The 17,385-nt window shown below is 45.2% G+C and overlaps 1 protein-coding gene across 28 annotated transcripts in view; it reads right to left on the reverse strand.

Moving 5' to 3' along the window:
* The window catches only part of SCRIB (scribble planar cell polarity protein), a 116,886-nt gene that overhangs the window by 40,699 nt on the left and 58,802 nt on the right, over positions 1–17,385 (reverse strand). For 24 of the 28 annotated variants that reach the window (XM_040585407.1, XM_040585380.1, XM_040585385.1 and 21 more), the window contains 7 exons: positions 15,807–16,064; positions 15,446–15,556; positions 11,815–11,991; positions 11,249–11,365; positions 7,682–7,870; positions 6,860–6,979; positions 6,562–6,618 (listed from right to left, as the gene is read on the reverse strand). In XM_040585407.1, coding sequence (XP_040441341.1) covers positions 6,562–6,618; positions 6,860–6,979; positions 7,682–7,870; positions 11,249–11,365; positions 11,815–11,991; positions 15,446–15,556; positions 15,807–16,064 — 1,029 coding nt within the window. The remainder of the gene's footprint in view (positions 1–6,561; positions 6,619–6,859; positions 6,980–7,681; positions 7,871–11,248; positions 11,366–11,814; positions 11,992–15,445; positions 15,557–15,806; positions 16,065–17,385) is intronic. The other 4 variants (XM_040585399.1, XM_040585397.1, XM_040585387.1 and 1 more) reach the window with 1 other exon arrangement.

Raw genomic sequence — 17,385 nt, forward strand, 5'->3', positions numbered from 1 at the left:
CAGATGGGAACAGACACCCCGTACAACACAAGACAGGGTGCCACGACACGAGGGGAAGAGAGCAGACGTCTCTAAGATCCTCAGCAGGGTCAATCCTAGGGAAAAGCGAAGGAAGCTCAAGCCCCCACCAAGCACAAGCTACACCATCACCAAGGGAAGGGAGAAGATTGCTTATTGCTAGAAGAGACATCTTGACAGAGGACAGGCTGGAGAGGCTGGAAGGGAATGGAAAAACATATCTACAGAGCCCAGGCCTAGCTGTCACTAAGGAAAAAGACCTAAAAAAAATCACATGCTTGTTAACAGCATCACAGCCAAAAGACTATATATTGAGACAGAAACTGTACAAGCATAAGGCAGGGCTTAAAATCAGCAGGTCAGCTCTCAGTCATTCAGCACAGCACAGGAATGTTGTAAGAGTTGACCAGTGACTAATCTCACAAGCCCCAGCTATGGGCTTGCTTCCAAGCTGCAAGAGGAAGGCAATAACATGTTACTTGTCTTAAAAGAATGATTTCTGTGCATTTGTACTTTTGTGACTTTTTGCACAGCACCTATGCTGCAGAGTGAGGGCTCTGGACAAAAGCAGCATCATTCTTCTGTTCTATTGCACGTTGCAACCCTCCTGACTGCTCCTCCCAAACAGCAGCAACCAGATGGTCCAGTAGTCCCAAGGCTGGAAGGATGGGAGGTGGAAGGCATCTGAGAAATACAGAGGGAGCTAACTCAAAGTTCTGATAAGCACCTAGGCCCTTTCTCTTCCAAAGCTTCTGTGCATTACCACTAGCAAAAAATCAATGTCCCACATCACACACCCCTATCTCCAGACAATAATGAGCAACATGAGAAGACACTTAATGCTCTGGAGGATCTCAAGACCCAAAGAGATATTTAGGGATATTTAAGCTAAAGTCTATTCTGAATCTGGTTATGCTTATTTTGGACAAGTGTTACCTGTAAGGTGAGTGTTCAAGCTGACACTAATCTTGTACATGATCCTTCCCTGAGGTCTCAAACTGAAGAGACAAGAGCACCAGCCAGCCCAGATGGAGGTGTGGAATGTTCAAAATTCATTTCTGACAACATCTGGGGAGCCTGGGGAACCTCTGAATTAAGACTAGAAAAATAACTACAGCTACGGAGTTGAGACAAAGAAAATGCACCGTGAAACAGCCCATGGAGATTTGCAATTACTAATATTTCTATGGGAAACTGAATTATCAAAGAACTGAACTTGAAAGATGTATGCAGTGACTGCAACAGCGGTATATGAAAACCTCTACAGGACTAATGGGCGAGTATAGCAAAGCCAAAATTCTTCCCATTTCTTCAGTTCACAACTTTACTGTAACGAGACACGTTTGATCTCTATCACTCTTGTGCAAAACTGAACATGAAACACTGAAGTATTACAGGGAAGGTCAAAAATGGTGACACAAATAGTACTACTGAGGCTCTGGCACTGAGGTGGCAACTTTCTACAGCATCACAGTGGCTACCACAGAGTGCCGGCTCAATCACTAGTGTAAAATTAATCATCAAAACCAGTATTAGAAACAGAAACCCAGTTTCAAGGTCACACTGAAAGGCAACAGCAGAAAAACATGTCTTTGCTTTTGAGACTCAGGCTCTCAGGAATCCCAGTAAGTCAGAGGAGTCTGTAGTATCCACTGCTACCCTCCTCCTAGTAGCCCAACAGAACTGGCATCAAAAAATGTGAGAACTTTCAAAGGCACAGGCAATTCTGGAGGGGAGTCTTGGTCTTTGCTTATCACCAGGCTACAGGCAGAGTTCTCGGTTCTTCAGAGGTTGGGACAGACAACATTGTAATTATACTAAGCCACACTATAGTGAGACAGTGGGCAGTATATAGAAATAAAGACCTTAGAATTCCTTAAATACACATCACTGCAACCTCAGAACATTGATTTAAAAAAATCTGTCGTATGTAAAACATCCAAGAAAGACGAACCACAATTACTGTGTATTGTTCAGCCTCCAGGAAGACTAATGACATTTGTTAGAATGTACCCACCTTTGTTTTGAAATGTTGCTGATGGCTGAATGACTAGTTATTGCTTAGTTTTCTTCTTTTAAATTAACTGTTTTAATGAAATTTCAAGTTGAAGTTTTCCATAAAAAGCTACCATAATACCATCAGCACTTTTTAAAATGAGATATGGACAAGACTAAATCAACAATCATAAAGGTTTTTCTGTTGGTTTTTTTTTTTTGACAAAGTCTCTGGGGTATTTTTAAATAATCTCAGCATCAATTTTAGAAAAGGCTTTATCTACCTAAGACTGAACTAATGCAATCTGCTTAGACAGAGCAGCATGGTTTGAGGGCCAGCGAGTCGAGGAAGGTGATCCTCTCCCTCTACTCTGCTCTGGTGAGACCCCACCTGCAGCGCTGCATCCAGCTCTGTGGCCCCCAGCATAAGACTGACATGGACCTGTTGGAGCAAATCCACAGGAGGCCACGAAGAAGTTCAGGGGGCTGGAGCACCTCTCCTGTGGGGACAGGCTGAGAGAGTTGGGTTTGTTCAGCCTGGAGAAGAGAAGGCTTGAGGGACCTTACAGCACCTCCCAGTACCTAAAGGAGGGCTACAAGAAAGCTGGAGAGGGACTTTATATGAGGGCATGCAGTGATAGGACAAGGGGTGATGTTTTTAAGCTGAAAGAGGATAGGTTTAGATTAGATATCACAAAGAAATTCTTTACTGTGAGGGTGGTGAGACACCAGAACAGGTTGCCCAGAGCAGCTGTGGATGTCCCATCCCTGGCAGTGCTCAAGGCCAGGCTGGATGGGGCTCGGAGCAGCCTGGTCTGGTGGGAGGTGTCCCTGCCCATGGCAGGAGGTTGGAATGAGATGGTCTTTCACAGCCCCTTCCAACACAAACCATTCTATGATTCTACAATTTCTTGTTCTTGGTTTATCCAGGTGTTAGAAATGCTGATGATGACTCATAGTACCTGACTTCCAGAGACTATCCACATTCATACACTACCAATACAAAAGCAGTAGGAATACCCTTTGCTGTAACAGTAACACCACCAAATCAGGTTTCCTGAAACCACAACAAACCACTTTCAGTTCTTTCCTAGGCAAGGAACAAGACATTTTATAGAAAAAAACTAAATCTGATCTAAATTGGCTCTCCTATGAGCTGAACCAAGCGACCTGTAGAGGTCCGTTCCTACTTGAATTGTTCACAGGAATAGAATAGTTTGGGTTAGAAGGAACCTTGAACGGTCATCTAGTTCAACACCCCTGCAGTGAGCAGGGACACCTTCCACTAGACCAGGTTGAAAATTATTCTGAAGGTCATTCCACTGCAAGAATTTCCATCTAATTGTAGATCTCAAACAGTATCAGAACACCTTGGAGATACTTAGGACAGAAATTCCTTGCCTTTTTTCCTGCACATGCAAGTATCAACCTAAGCTGTAGGCCAGCAAAGCTAAAGCAAAGCTTCCAAAGGGAGTCTGCAACACATCAAACCCTTCCGTCTCTCCACCCCAGTGATTCATAGAATCATGTTCTGCATAGCCCGCTGCAATCAGTGACAGAAGGCAGAGTAGGATTATATAATATATGTATGTTTAGTGAGTACATGTAGCATAGAGTCATTTAGGTTGGAGAAGACCTTTCAGATCATCAAGTCCAACCATTAACCCAGCACTGCACAGTCCAACACTGAACCATGTCTCCAAGTGCCCTATCTACACATCTTTTAAATAGCTTCTCGGATGATGACTCAACCACCTCCCCGGGCAGCCTGTTCCAGTGCTTGACAACCCTTTTGGTGAAGAAATTTTTCCTGAAATCCAATCTAAACCTCCCCTGGTGCAACTGCAGGCCATTTCCTCTTGTCCTATTGCTTGTTACTTGGGAAGAAGAGACCAACCCCCCCTCGCTACAACGTCCCTGCAGGTTGTTGTAGGGAGCGATAAGGTCTCCCCTGAGCCTCCTCCTCTCCAGGCTGAGCACCCCCAGCTCCTTCAGCTGCTCCTCTTAGGACCTGTGCTCCAGACCCTTCCCCAGCTCTGTCGCCCATCTCTGAACACACTCCAGCACCTCAATGTCTGACTTGCACTGAGGGGTCTAAAGCTGAACCCAGGGTTCTAGGTGTGGCCTCACCAGTGCCGAGTACAGGGGGACAACTGCTTCCCTAGTCCTGCTGGCCACGCTATTTCTGATACAAGCCAGGATGCTGTTGGCCTCCTTGGCCGCCTGGGCACACTGCTGGCTCATGTTCAGCTGGCCACAGACCAGCCCCCCAGGCCCTTTCCCCTCCCCGGCCAGCTTCCCAGCTGTGCTGCCCTAAGCCTGCAGCGCTGCCTGGGGCTGCTGTGACCCATGGGCAGGGCCCAGCAGTGAGCCTTGAACCTCATACAGCTGGCCTCAACCCATCGGTCCGACCTGCCCAGATCCTTCTGTAGAGCCTTCCTGCCCTCCAGCACATCAGTGCTCCCACCCAGCTTGGTGTCATCTGCAAACTGCCTGAGGGTACACTCGATCCCCTTGTCCAGATCATCGATAAAAGATACTGAACAGAACCGGCCCCAGCACGGAGCCCTGGGGAACGCCACATGTGACCAGCCGCCAGCGGGACGTCACTCCATTCCCCACCACCTCTGGGCCTGGCCACCCAGCCAGCTTCTAACCCAGTGCAGAGCACACCCGTCCCAGCCACGAGCAGCCAGTTTCTCCAGGAGATGCTGTGGGCGATGGTGTCAAAGGCTTTACTGAAGTCTAGGTGGACAACATCCACAGCCCTTCCCTCATCCACTAAGCGGGTCACCTTGTCGTAGAGGGAGATGAGGTCAGTCAAGCAGGCCCTGCCTTTCATAACCCCATGCTGGCTGGGCCTGGTCCCCTGGTTGTTCTGTACATGATGCGTGATGGCCCTCAAGATGATCTGCTCCATAGCCTTCCCCAGCACCGAGCTCAGGCTGACAGGCCTGCAGTTCCCCCGATCTCCTTCCAGCCCTTTTTGCAGACGGGCACCACACTGGCTAACCTCCAGTGTTCTGGGACCTCTCCGGTTTGCCAGGACTGCTGCTAAGTGATGGAGAGCGGCTTGGCAAGCTCCTCTGCCAGCTCCCTCAGTGCCCTTGGGCAGATCCTATCCGGCCGCATAGATTTGTGCGTGTCTAAGTGGAGCTGCAGGTCACTGTTTCCTACTGGACTGTGGGGACTTCATTCTTCTCCTTGTCTCTGTTCTCCAGCTCAGGGGGCTGAGTACCCAGAAAGAAGCTGGTCTTCCTATTAAAGACTGACACAAAGAAAGCATGAAGTACCTCAGCCTTTTCCTCATCCTTGGTGGCAATGTTCCCTGCTGCATCCAATAAAACATGGAGATTCTCCTTGGCCCTCCTTTTGTTCCTAATGCATTTGTAAAAACATTTGTAAAAACATTTTTTTGTTATCTTTTACAGCAGTGGGCAGCCGGAGTTCTAGCTGGGCTTTCGCCTCTCTAATCTTCGCCCTGCATAAATTTGCGACATCCTTATAGCCCTCCAGAGGCTCTTCCAAAGGTGGTAAATTCTTCTTTTTCCCCTGAGTTCCAGTCAAATCACTCTGTTCAGCCAGGCCGGTCTTCTCCCTCTCTCCTCCCTCCCATCGCATGCCTTAAAGGTCATACAGCCATCTTCTTGTTCACTGCCCATCTAAAACCTTAATTGTTTTTCCCAAAACAAGCAAAATCTCAAGCGTTAACTAAATTATAAAGATCACCTCCATCCAGAATTGCCAACACATCTAACATTCTTGTGGGGTAGCAAATGTAAAAAAAAAAGCTGTGTTTCCAACTACAGAAAGAACCTAGAGAAATATTAGGTATACCTAAATTGGAAACCTGAAGAAACGCCCTCAAAATGTGCACATAGTACTTATCTGCCAGGAGAGCAGACTCCTAACTGACAATACTGAAGAATTCTGTTTTCCCTCATCTTCCGAAAGAGTTTGACTGCATAAATTACAGTTTTAAGAGGGACAACTAGAAAACCCAAGACCTCGAGGGGCTTGACTCTGCTAATCTTTTTCTGTGAAAGGCTGAAACAGTGGGCAGAAATACTAAGTTCTTATACCGCATCAGGAAAAACATCATCTGAACTGAGGAGCACAAACTTGCAATTGATGAACATTGCCACTTCTTCAATTCAGGGCAGCTCTGAGCTGTGTGTTCTCATCTTTGCTCATAAAAGCTCTGTCAGGTCATGGAGTGCTCTATAGAGAGAACTGATTAAATGTGGGACTTTCAAGGTAATAAGCCATTTTTCTCAAAGTTTCAGCTTGGCCAGGAGGTACCAGCAGGTAAGAGAAAGACGAACTCTGTAAATAACAGAAGAGTACCACCAAAAAGGTACATAGGAAGGTATGGCAAAGCCAAAAAGCAGCTAGCATCACTGAATGGTGTGCTATGAAGAGAGAAGGCCCAAAGCCCCCCATGGCATTAGCTGGGTAGAGATAATTTGTGGCATTCTCCTTAAGGCTCTCACAGGCTTGGCAGAACCACTGTCAAGAACAGATTCTGCTACATGAAAAATCTCTCACCACTTTCTCCATTTCTTCTCTTTCCCACTGAGTTGCTTCTCTCACCATTTCCATCTCCTAGGAGAGACCAAAGTTAGAGCCACTTCACTCAGTGCTCTCTCCCCACTCGGAGCACCTGTAACCTCATGAAGATTTCACAGTCCCATCCTAGTGCACTCCTGATAAAAGTGCTGGGACCTGCTGATCCCATAAAAAGGAAGTCCACTACCCATAATTCTGCAGATTCCATGCACCAAGGGAGACACGAGAGATTTTCAGAAACTTTTTCCACTCCATAACATTCTCCCAGCATACCCACCTTCTGTAGGATCTCCAGTTCTTCAGGGCTTAAATCCCGATCAATGGAAGAGATACTTTCCAGGCTATTCTTGCGCCCAATACCAGCAGCAAAAGGGTTTGCAATAATTCCTGGGGACATCTGCAAAGCAAAAAGGCAGTAATACATGGTGGAAGCCTACAGTGTGTCATACAAAAAATTCCATATTCCCGGTCTCCCAGATACGGAGCACCAAGATGATCCTAGGCAAGTCAGAACTCTTTCACAACCTGAAACCTTATTTCAGCTGTCAATTATCCAAGGCACTTGAGATCTAAGGAAGATGAGTTTAAACTGCAATTGGTACAGAGAGGGGATAAGCTGACAAAGGATTGGGTACATATTCTTGTGGAGAATAAAAAAGCTTACTTGCTAAGCCTTGAAGAAAAAAGGCTGAGAAAGCACAGGACTGCTATGGGTGTTTCCTTGTGGGGAAAGGCAAATACCAATAAAAATACAATTTACTTTAAATGTAACAATTGGCACAAGAAAATATACACATAAATAGCCTGGAGAACATTAGCCTGAAAATTTGAAAAGCTACATTTCTAACCAGTGCAGTGATGTTGTGAAACAGTTCTGAAATCAACAGAAAAGAGACAGTCTTTAGCGACTTGCTTTTATGAACTGGCAACCACCTCCAGCTCATACAGCGGGAGACCAGACTCTGAAATCTGGGACCTCAAAAAAAAAAAAAAATTCTACAGCAAAAGACTGGAATAATCTAGCAATCTTCTGTGAAGAAAGAAGCAGGATCTTTGTGGTACTGGTCACTGTGAGGGCACCCTGCACTTCAGTTCTCACCTCAATCGCAGCTGCAGCCTTGGGATCAAAGCCATCACACACTAGCACAAGGAGCGCATCACCCACACTTCGGAGTATCTGTACTGCTTCTGTATGCGTCATTCCCAGCAAACTCTGGTGATTCACCTCCAGGATCCGCATTCCCACCTTCAGACGGCCATCTCGGGCCGCAGCCCCTGAGGAGCTCACCTGTAACAAATGGGGGGAATCAAGATATCACCTAAGGAGGTAAGAGAAGATCAGAGAGCATGGGGACCATCAGGAAGAAGTAATGAGAGAGGACAGCATACGAAGGAAACAGGGAGAAAAGGCTGCAGCTACACGTCAGGGAAGGCATCTGGAAGTATTTACATGTAGTTACAGAAAGGAAAGGAAGAACATGTACAATTTGGTAGAGGAAACAGGTACAGAAGAAATATCTTATGGGAGATATAAAGAATCTGTATTTGAAATGTGTCGTCCCAAGGAAAGAAACTGCTTTTGTTTTATCAATGAAGCAGGTGAGAAAGAAAGCTCTTGCATCTATGATTTATCTTCACAGAAAGGAAAGTGTAATAATTTTTTGTTGGGAAACACAGAAAATGCAAGCATAGGGATAATTTTTGTGGATTAAGATAAATGAGGCATAAAGACTTTTTCCCTGTCTTTGGGGTAGAGACAGGCATAACAAATGACGCCTGTCTGCCATTTTCCATCCTCTCTTTCACAGAAATAATGTTTAACTCCTATTTTCTTTCCTCAGCAAGTCACAAGAACTCATACTTGCCTGATGTACACAAGCTGCTACGAGGGGAAGCAACTACATGCAGCATATTGATAAGGCACATGAAAGCCAGAGTTTGTCTTACAGAGTGCAAGCATCCATGTACGTTTGAGGAGAGAATGAAAGTGCATGCTTTGCCACCAGAACAAAGGCAATAAAGGCAAGGAGTTCTATTCATACTTTTTCCCACTCCAGAGTGGGAAAAAGAGACTGCAGGACTTGCTGCGGGTACAAAGTGAAAGAAAAGGAAAAAAAAAAATCCCCAAACCCAAACACATGCAAACATGAGGCTCGGGAGAAATACGCAAGCTGGGGAAGTGAGAAAAAAATTGAGCAATAGCGATAGAAGTTACTATCGGGAACCAGACAGAAATACAGGATACAACTCAAAGTGCCTTAGCGAAAGGAACAGAATCACCAAATGGACATTACTTTTTCTAATGGGAAAACAAGAAGCTTGAAACAACAGGGGACGTACACACAGTCAAGCTAGCTCAAATGAAGACCTAAATACATTTGGTATTTATAACGACCTCGCTGGGAACACCACAGACAAATGAACGGCTTCAGTTCAAAGGCCCACTCTTAAAGCCAAAGAACCAATATAACTAAGCTTTACAAAGAGAATTATGACCAGTGCTACACAAGGGCTTTGCAGAAAGAATGTCGATGTCAGGGATCCCAAGCAAAGCCTGTCAATCTATGACAAGAGAATAAGGAGCACACAATGGTGCACAAAGGTGGTTGCTGGGTGTGGGAAATGCAAGGACATGCATGACTGGTTGTCAAGGGACGATGGAGGCACAGGTAACATCAGAGGAAAGAAAAAAAGAAAGGACTACTGCACGCCACATATTACTGGGATCAGAGAGGCAAAAAAACCCAAAACAAACGAAAGGCATAGGTGTTTGTTGGATTTATGAGAGCTGTTTTAGAGAAAAAACAGATACATGTTTAATAAAGTACCTGTAAAAAGAGGAGAAAAAATGCTGCATGCATTTATATATTTTTTTTTATATTTGAGGGGAGGTAAAGCAGCCATGCATGCCTACACAGAATTTCTTCAGGCCTGTAAAGGAAAACATTTAAGTGTGTGTGAGTGCGTGTGCATGCACAAAAGTGGGCACATGCAGCCGAATGGAAAAAGACCGAGTACTCACAATTTCTTTTCCAGGGAGAGCAAGTGCATAAGTGTGACAGTAGAACACCCAGAAATAATGGGAGGAGGTGAAATTAATGTAGAAAAATGTCCTTAACGCCAACTGTCATCTATATTATTGATATGTCACTGAGGGGCACTGAGCTATCCCCGTTGAGACAGATCATTAATTTCAAATTGTAGATATAATTTATACTTCCCACGGTATTCAACTTGTAACATTTCATCATGAAGGTTTTAAAAAGGAAGAACTCGATTACAATTTTTTTAAAAAACTACAATTAAGGGACTCAATGGAAATGCAAATTAAGAAAAACTAAGGAGAAAGAAGGTAGCAATCAGACATCCAAAGAGGAGGGAGAAGAAAAAGCACTACCTTATCTCTCAGTTATTGGGAATATACAGACAAAATAACAGAAGCAGGAAAGACACACTGGTTAGGACAGATAAGAGAGATCAAGCTGAAGTAACACAGTTGAAGGAACAGCAGAAAAGTTCAGTGCTTTGGTTCTCCACAGGTTAAAATAACTACTATTTTTTAAAAAAAGGCAGGAGGGAAAGGGGTAAACGAATCCTGCAATAGGGCTGAACTGTAAGCCTTCCAAACCCCTAAACGCTGTAACAATGAAGAAGATAAAAAAACCCTACCTTAATCATTAAAAATAATCAGTTACAATAATTAAAGTTACTTTTTTAAAAAGTAAGTTACAATAATCTTAGATTTTATTTTACTGCTATTAGAAGTATTGCAGTTGAACGTCCAGCTATTACTTTGATAGACTGATTTTACTCTTTTAACTTTAAAACTCGGGTAAAGAAGTCGTATCAAGTAATAACTTGTAATAACAATTGCTGACCACTCCCTTCCTTTGGAAGTAGCCCATTATTAGAAATGGTTACTGCAACTGGCAACTATGGAGTGCCCACCATCCAGCAAGTATTATTAAGACCTCTAGAGCTAGAGCAGAGTTTCTGCCCTACCATACTAGCTGAAAAGGGAGCCAGTGACACTAACGTGAACATCCAAAGCCCCTTTGGTCAGCATGAAGACCAAAAATTACACCATTTATCACTATGCTCTGTTGCTAACAAGAAAGAAGAGACAAAATGTTTCACTAAGGAGCATAAGCTTATACACAGTATATTGTTGAAAAGAAAATATGCATTACTTCTTGGGGAAAAGCAACATAACAAATACATATGCCCGCAAGCAGTCATTTGCAAAGGAAAGAGAACAAAATTACATACACGTTGCATGGCACAGGAGGAAAGGTGAGCAATTCATAATATTTTTGATGGAAGGAGAGAAGAGCATGCATGCTTGAGTGGGCAGGAAGGCCACAAGCATCTGGGGGAAGCAACAGGAATGAAGGAGAAGAGGAAAGATGCATGGGTCCATGTTATACAAAAAAAAGCAAGAAGCACAAGGCAAAATGAAAGCAAACCTAGGAAATGAAAGAAGAAATGTGGCTGTTGCAGAGGAAGAAATATGAAAGGAAACAGATGTGCCTCCTTCAGTGGATGGAGGAGAACTGATGTACCCAGTGAAAAGTGGAGACAGCGTATCAGACAAATTCCACAGGGATCACCCTTTTCCCCAGCAGTCCTTGCATGCAACCAAGCTGCAGAGTTAGTGGTCTGGTACCTTAGAAATGAAGATGCCTTCATCAGTGGGATCAAATGGGTTTCCAGCATGACCTTTTGCTCCACCCCGGATGCTGATGCCCAGCTTTTCTCCTGGAGCCTTTTCAATACATATTTCCTGTAAACACAGAAAAGGTCTCCTTGTTTCTAGGTCATGTTCAGACAGGAGCTGTTGAAGAAACACTCCTAGTAGCTGGCCATATTCTAAATACCCTGAAAAGGACCCAAATTAGGCCTTTCACCCATTTGACACAGACTTTTGATGAGTCTTCTGCCCTTTTCTGTATTTCTGTCCCCTGTTCAGGTCTGGTCTTCATGAAAACTGATAATTCTCTGATCACAGTATCACCATGGGCATGCCAAGAGGCCCTCCACAGTCCTCAACTGGATAGATACTTACAAGAGATATATAATTTGGATTCTGCCCAAAGGGAAGGAAATTTCAACCAGAAGGTTAATTTGCACTCTAGTTCCAGACTTCCAACCAGGTAAGGAACTGCCTTGAAAAGTGATCCTTCTATAAAGAGAAGTGCGATTCCCCGCCCCGTTCTCTTACTCAGAACCTACCTGCATGCCAGGTGGTGGCGGATCTCGCCTTACTAACATAGTCAGCTCCTGGGTGTTAGAGAGCAGGGCATTCACTGCTTCCTGGTGGGTAGCATGGCGCAGGTCAATACTATTTACCTCCAGGATCCTGTCCCCTACACGGAGCCCACTGCGAGATGCCAGTCCACGGGGAATGACCTGCAAAGGATCATTAATATTACAACTAGAGAAGGAAATTCCATCTCTCCTTGGAGAGACACCGATTGTGTCCCTAGGCTATCCTCCAACATCCTCTGAGGCCTGTTTTGACTTCTTTCTCCGCAACCCAAGAGGTAGCGTTATCTGTGAACCCTGGCAAAGAATGAAGTAAGATTTGCTTTAAAGTGCCATTCGATATGCTCTTATATCCTCATATTATCATTTTCATCCGAACCACTCCCGTGTCAGCTTTCCCATGACTTAGCCTGTGACTGTAACCAGAAGACAGCTTTCTCACAAGAACTGTGAGAAACTCAAATGTTAAACTGCAGGGCTGTTGCTGGAAGTGCAACATCTACCATTACAAACAGCCACTGTACCAGCACTGACAGTGTGAGTACACCTCCAGTCCTCAAGAAGTGCTCTAGAGGAGATCTTGAGAGCTACAGAGTTACTAACCAAGAAACCTAACTTCTATTCCTGGTAAAACAATAGGGTGAACAAAGGAAAAGATCTGTGAGCATGTGGATAAGCAAATCCTGCCTCATTGACCTGCTGAAGCACTGCGAGAGAAACAATGAACACATGAAGGAAGCAATCTGGTAGATGTAACTTCTCCACTTCCGAATGGTTCTTGACAAGGTCTGGTGCAAAGTCTATCAGAGAAGCTGTGTCCACTAGACGGGAGGAAAGGCCATTTTAATGAAAGCTGGTTAAAGGAGAGGAAACAAAGGGCAGGGCTGGACAGCTGCTGCTCAGGACACAGAAGATTCACTGGTAGGGTGCCTGAGGGGTTGGTACAGGACTGGTGTTATTCAGCACATCCACTTGTAACCTGAAAAAGGTAGTGAACAGTGAAATCTCCAGATCTGCAGATGATATTGTGCTGTTTTGAGCAGCCAGACACCACCCTGGTGGTGGGGAACTTCAAAAGGGGTGAAGAAAACGCGTTAAAAAGACATGAGCTTCAGCACAGACAACGAGTCTACGGAAAAACACCTTGAACCATGCACACACAACACTGAACTCAGAAACAGTAACTCAGGCAAGTTCCTAGAGACACTCACATGTTCTCTGAAATTATGGGCTCTGCATGCAGGAAGAGACAAGAAAAAGCCAACAAAACTTTGGGCATCATCAGAAAGGGTACTGAGATGAAGACAGACAGAATCACGTACATCTCCAGGACTGTTCAGTTCTCTGTTCCAAAAAAGGCAGAGCAGATGGGGACCCAGAAACTGCACCGAGGACTATGCAAGGATGATGGTGACAGGCCACAGGGTAAGGTCTCCAACACCAGTCAGAGTATCCTTGGTGCTATCCCTGGCACTTCCACAAGGAAGGATAAAGCTTTCAGGGTCTTGGGCTACAGGGAGTGCCTGGGACCTCTCCCTGGGGCTGGTGGTGCTCTCACCAGTGGAAGGTGGGCTCTGATCACGGTGCCAAGCTAGCAGGTGAAGAAGCTACAGGATGAGGTGAGCATACTGCATAGCATCAGTGAAAATGAACAGGAGAGCAACAGGCTCTTTGCAGAAACACTGCAGAGAGAACAGTCCCAATCCGATGTTGTACAGAAGAAGGGTCAGCTACAGGCTACGCTTAAACAAACAGCAGAGGCTCCCAAGCTGGAGAACGCTGGGAGCTTGAGTCTGCTGGCAACACAGTGAAGAGTCCTTCTCACTACAGTCACGCACCTGACATTTTACAAGGAGTAGTGCCTTGTAGCAGATGAGGAGAAACAAACCACAGAAAAGGAGGCACTGAAGCAATCCCAGAATGAACACGTCGGCACCAACAGGAAGCATCAGGTTAAACCTACTGCAAACCACTTCTGCAAGGGACAGAGGCACACATCTGTCAAACAAGACATGCTGTTTCAGAGGCTTGTTGCTAGCCAGAGGCTTGGATCCAGTATGCTCTGAAAGGCAGCTAAGGCAGCAGTATGCTCTTGCAATCCTTGCAGCAGTGGAGGGTGTAGCCAGCCAAGGGAAGTGATCGTTCTTCACTGATGAGTGCTTGTGGTGTTGCATCTAGAGCACAAGGCAGACTCTGATAAAGTGGAATGAGTGGAGCAGAGGGCCAAGAACATGAACAGGGGTGTTGAGAATACATTGTACAAAGAGAGGCAGAAACCTGGGGTTTTTCATTGTTGAGAACGGGAAGCTAAAAGGGATGTTGCCGTTGTCTTCAACTACCTAACACAACGGTACAGAGAAAACAGACGCCAGGCTCTTCTCAAAGGCACACAGTGGTATAGGGAGAGAGGCACGGGATCCAAGTTGGAACAAGGAAAATTCTGTCTAGATATTAGGAAAAAAACATACACCATAATAGTAGTTAAACAGTGGAAGAGAAGTCCAGAGAGGCTGTGAGATCTCCATCTCTGAAGATACTCAGAACTTGACTAGACAAGGCTCTCAACAAGCTGATACAGGCTGGCCCCATGCTTTCAGTGAGATCAAATAACCTCTGCAGGTCCCTTCCAACTTGAATGATCCTGTGATGCTACATCTTGAGAAGGACATAGCTGGACTAGAGGAGGTCTGGAGAAAGGCAACAATGAGGGGATGAAGCAGCACCTTGCAAGGAGAAACAAAGGCCACAACCCTCAAGTTTGGAGAGAAAGCTGAGGAAGGAGAATAAGTGAGGTTTACAACACTGAAGGTGGTGAGTAAGCTGAATACAGGACTTCTGTTTACCAAACTGACAATACCAGAATGGAGGAGCATGTCCCACAGTGTAACCAGTGGGACACTGGTTTAGAGCAGATCAAAGAGTGCTTCTTCAGGTGACAGGTAATGATGTTCTGGGACTTGCAGGCATAAGTGTTGGAGGAGACAGATTCAGTATGCCCAAGGGACAAGAGACGTGTGGATGCAGAAAGAGCTAGGCAGGGATGTCCTCTCTAACACCCCTAATCCAGTAAGTGTGGATGTGTGGGACTACAAAGGGAATGACCTGCAGCAAGTGGCTGGTTTTTGTGCTGTCTCTAAATAGCGTCAGCTAATGCCACTACTGGAAAGAGAGCAGTGGCCCACAGGACACTGGCCTGAATGCAGAAGAGTGTGTCTGTTTTTCCTTGCAGTAACACACTCATCACACTAACACTTTCAGAGTCATGACTGGTTTTCCAAAATGCCTGCGTCTTTCCAGGATTCATTAAAAGCTAACATAAGCTCAGCAATTTTAAAAGCTAACTCTCCCCAAACAGTTCAGCATGAATCAGACAGGTTTGCAGGCTTTTATGTGCCATTTAGGTTTCTACAACAGCAGCAGTATGTCTAGTATAGGCTAACTCTTTACATATGTACACATCCTTCTCCCATCCCTTTTTCTTTTCTCTTTAATTTATTCTGTACTTCTTAAGACTCTTGCATCAAAATCTTTCATCTTAACCCCAATAATTAAACAGCTCAGGAGTGTCCACTGCTAGGCTGCTCACACAGGACTCTACCTTTGAAATGAAGACACCTGGTTCATGAATCCCAAATGGATGGCTTGAATGGTCACTGCCTCCTACGATGCTGAGTCCCAGGGGACCACCTGCTTTTACAAGGTGAATTTCCTTGAGGGAACAAGAAGCAGAGTCAAAGGGAATAAGGGATACCACATAAGGACTACAAACACTGAAAAACACGGAGTGAGGGATGTTTTACTTGAGTGAGCACAAGGTAAGCACCCACAGAACAAGGGGATTCCCCATTACTTCTCAACACCACAGTTAACACAGTGGAACAGCCCTCATCAGACTAGCAATTTTTCAAATGAAAAACACCCAAGATGACACTACCCCATATCCCAACAGACAGACTCACCTCAATGGGATACTGATCCTCCAGGCCTTTAGACAGATGGTTCCTTTGCAGCGAAGGTGTCTCCTCCGGTGGGCTCTCCCCATGGCTGGGAGGCGGTGGTGGGGAGTGCATGCGCACTCGTGGCACGCCTGGCGAGTCTCCCTCGCTGAGCTGCTCTACACCCTCTCTCTCTACCAGCAGCACGATGGTGGGGGAGGATGCGGTAAGCAGCGCTACTGCCTGATCATGCCTGGCTTCTGTCATGTCTACCCCATTGATCTAGAACAACCCGCAAACTCAGCGTCAGACCATCACCCGAGTACACCCTGTCATTTTAAGCACTTAGCCAAGCACTCTAAGGGACCCCATTCTGCTGGAACACTGCCCCGTCTCGAAAGTCTGTTCCCCAAAGCAATTCTCAGTCCTTCCTATCTGGCAAAGGGACACTGAACCTGTTCATTCCCACCTGACCAGAATCTTCTTCCTAGACCTACCAGCCCCTTTCGCACCTTTTCTGTATACCTCCAAGCCCTAACAGCATCAGCAACATTCCAGGGGACCATGAAAGCTAAGTACGATGCCCCACCTCCTGGAGCACTACAAACCTAGCTATTGCCCAGATGATACTGCGGCTCATGCATTACCAGGAAGGTACCTGCCATTCCTTCTGGCTTTGCATTCCAGCTTTCCTACTGGGTCACGACAAAAGAAGCCCAAGAGGTTGCACTACAGGAACAGATCCAATATGGGAAGATGACAACACAGTGATTGCCAGAAGTGATGCCATGGCACATAAATGTGTCATAGCACCAGCTGCCTTTGCACTAGGCCATTTGCCCTTATCAATCACTCTCAAAGCCCAGACACAGGCACTGAAGAGCATGACCTGATGTGTAACAGGACCTGTCACTGGCCACAGGGTTACTGTCCACCCATGCTGGGCAAGGTTACAGCAGTCTAGGGAAGATGTCAGTTTTAAGCCATAAAAAGTGTATGCCAGGTATAAAAAGACTTGGAAGCACTGAGAAAGAGACTGTTAGTCCACAGTGACTGACTGGCTGACACAAAAAGAAAGCTAGAATTCTTTTGGACAAGAAAACATCCAATATGCTATGCCAAATTAATCTCAAGAATACAACTACAGTTGTCTTGTGGAATCAGTGAAAGATATAATGCTTCAGACAAAGAGGCACTTCTAGTACGCATAGGGAAGAAACGATGTCATTCGTACAAAGCATTGAGGAGAACTCATCTGAAAAATTACACTCTTCTCATCCTTCACATACACAAAATTATCTAACATAAGTTAACAAGATGCACAGAAAAAAAGCTGCTATGACAGGCAGGGAAACAGAGAGCCTTTCCTACAAAATTAAAGATTTAAAACAGCTTGCCTAGAAACTCAAAGGACCAGAAAAGATGTGACTGTTCTCCATTAATGTATGAGGGATGGAATACTGAGAGGAGAGCTAAGCTAGAAGAACACTGCCAAAAGGATGACACTTGCCATGAAAAAGCTGAAGCTGAAAATGAAAAAGTTTCTAGTTCTTAGGTTCTGGAAAAGCTTTCCAAAATTAACAATGAAGACATGAAAATAACA

This window comes from Falco naumanni, chromosome 3 (assembly GCF_017639655.2).
Source record: "Falco naumanni isolate bFalNau1 chromosome 3, bFalNau1.pat, whole genome shotgun sequence".
Lineage (NCBI taxonomy): Eukaryota > Metazoa > Chordata > Aves > Falconiformes > Falconidae > Falco > Falco naumanni.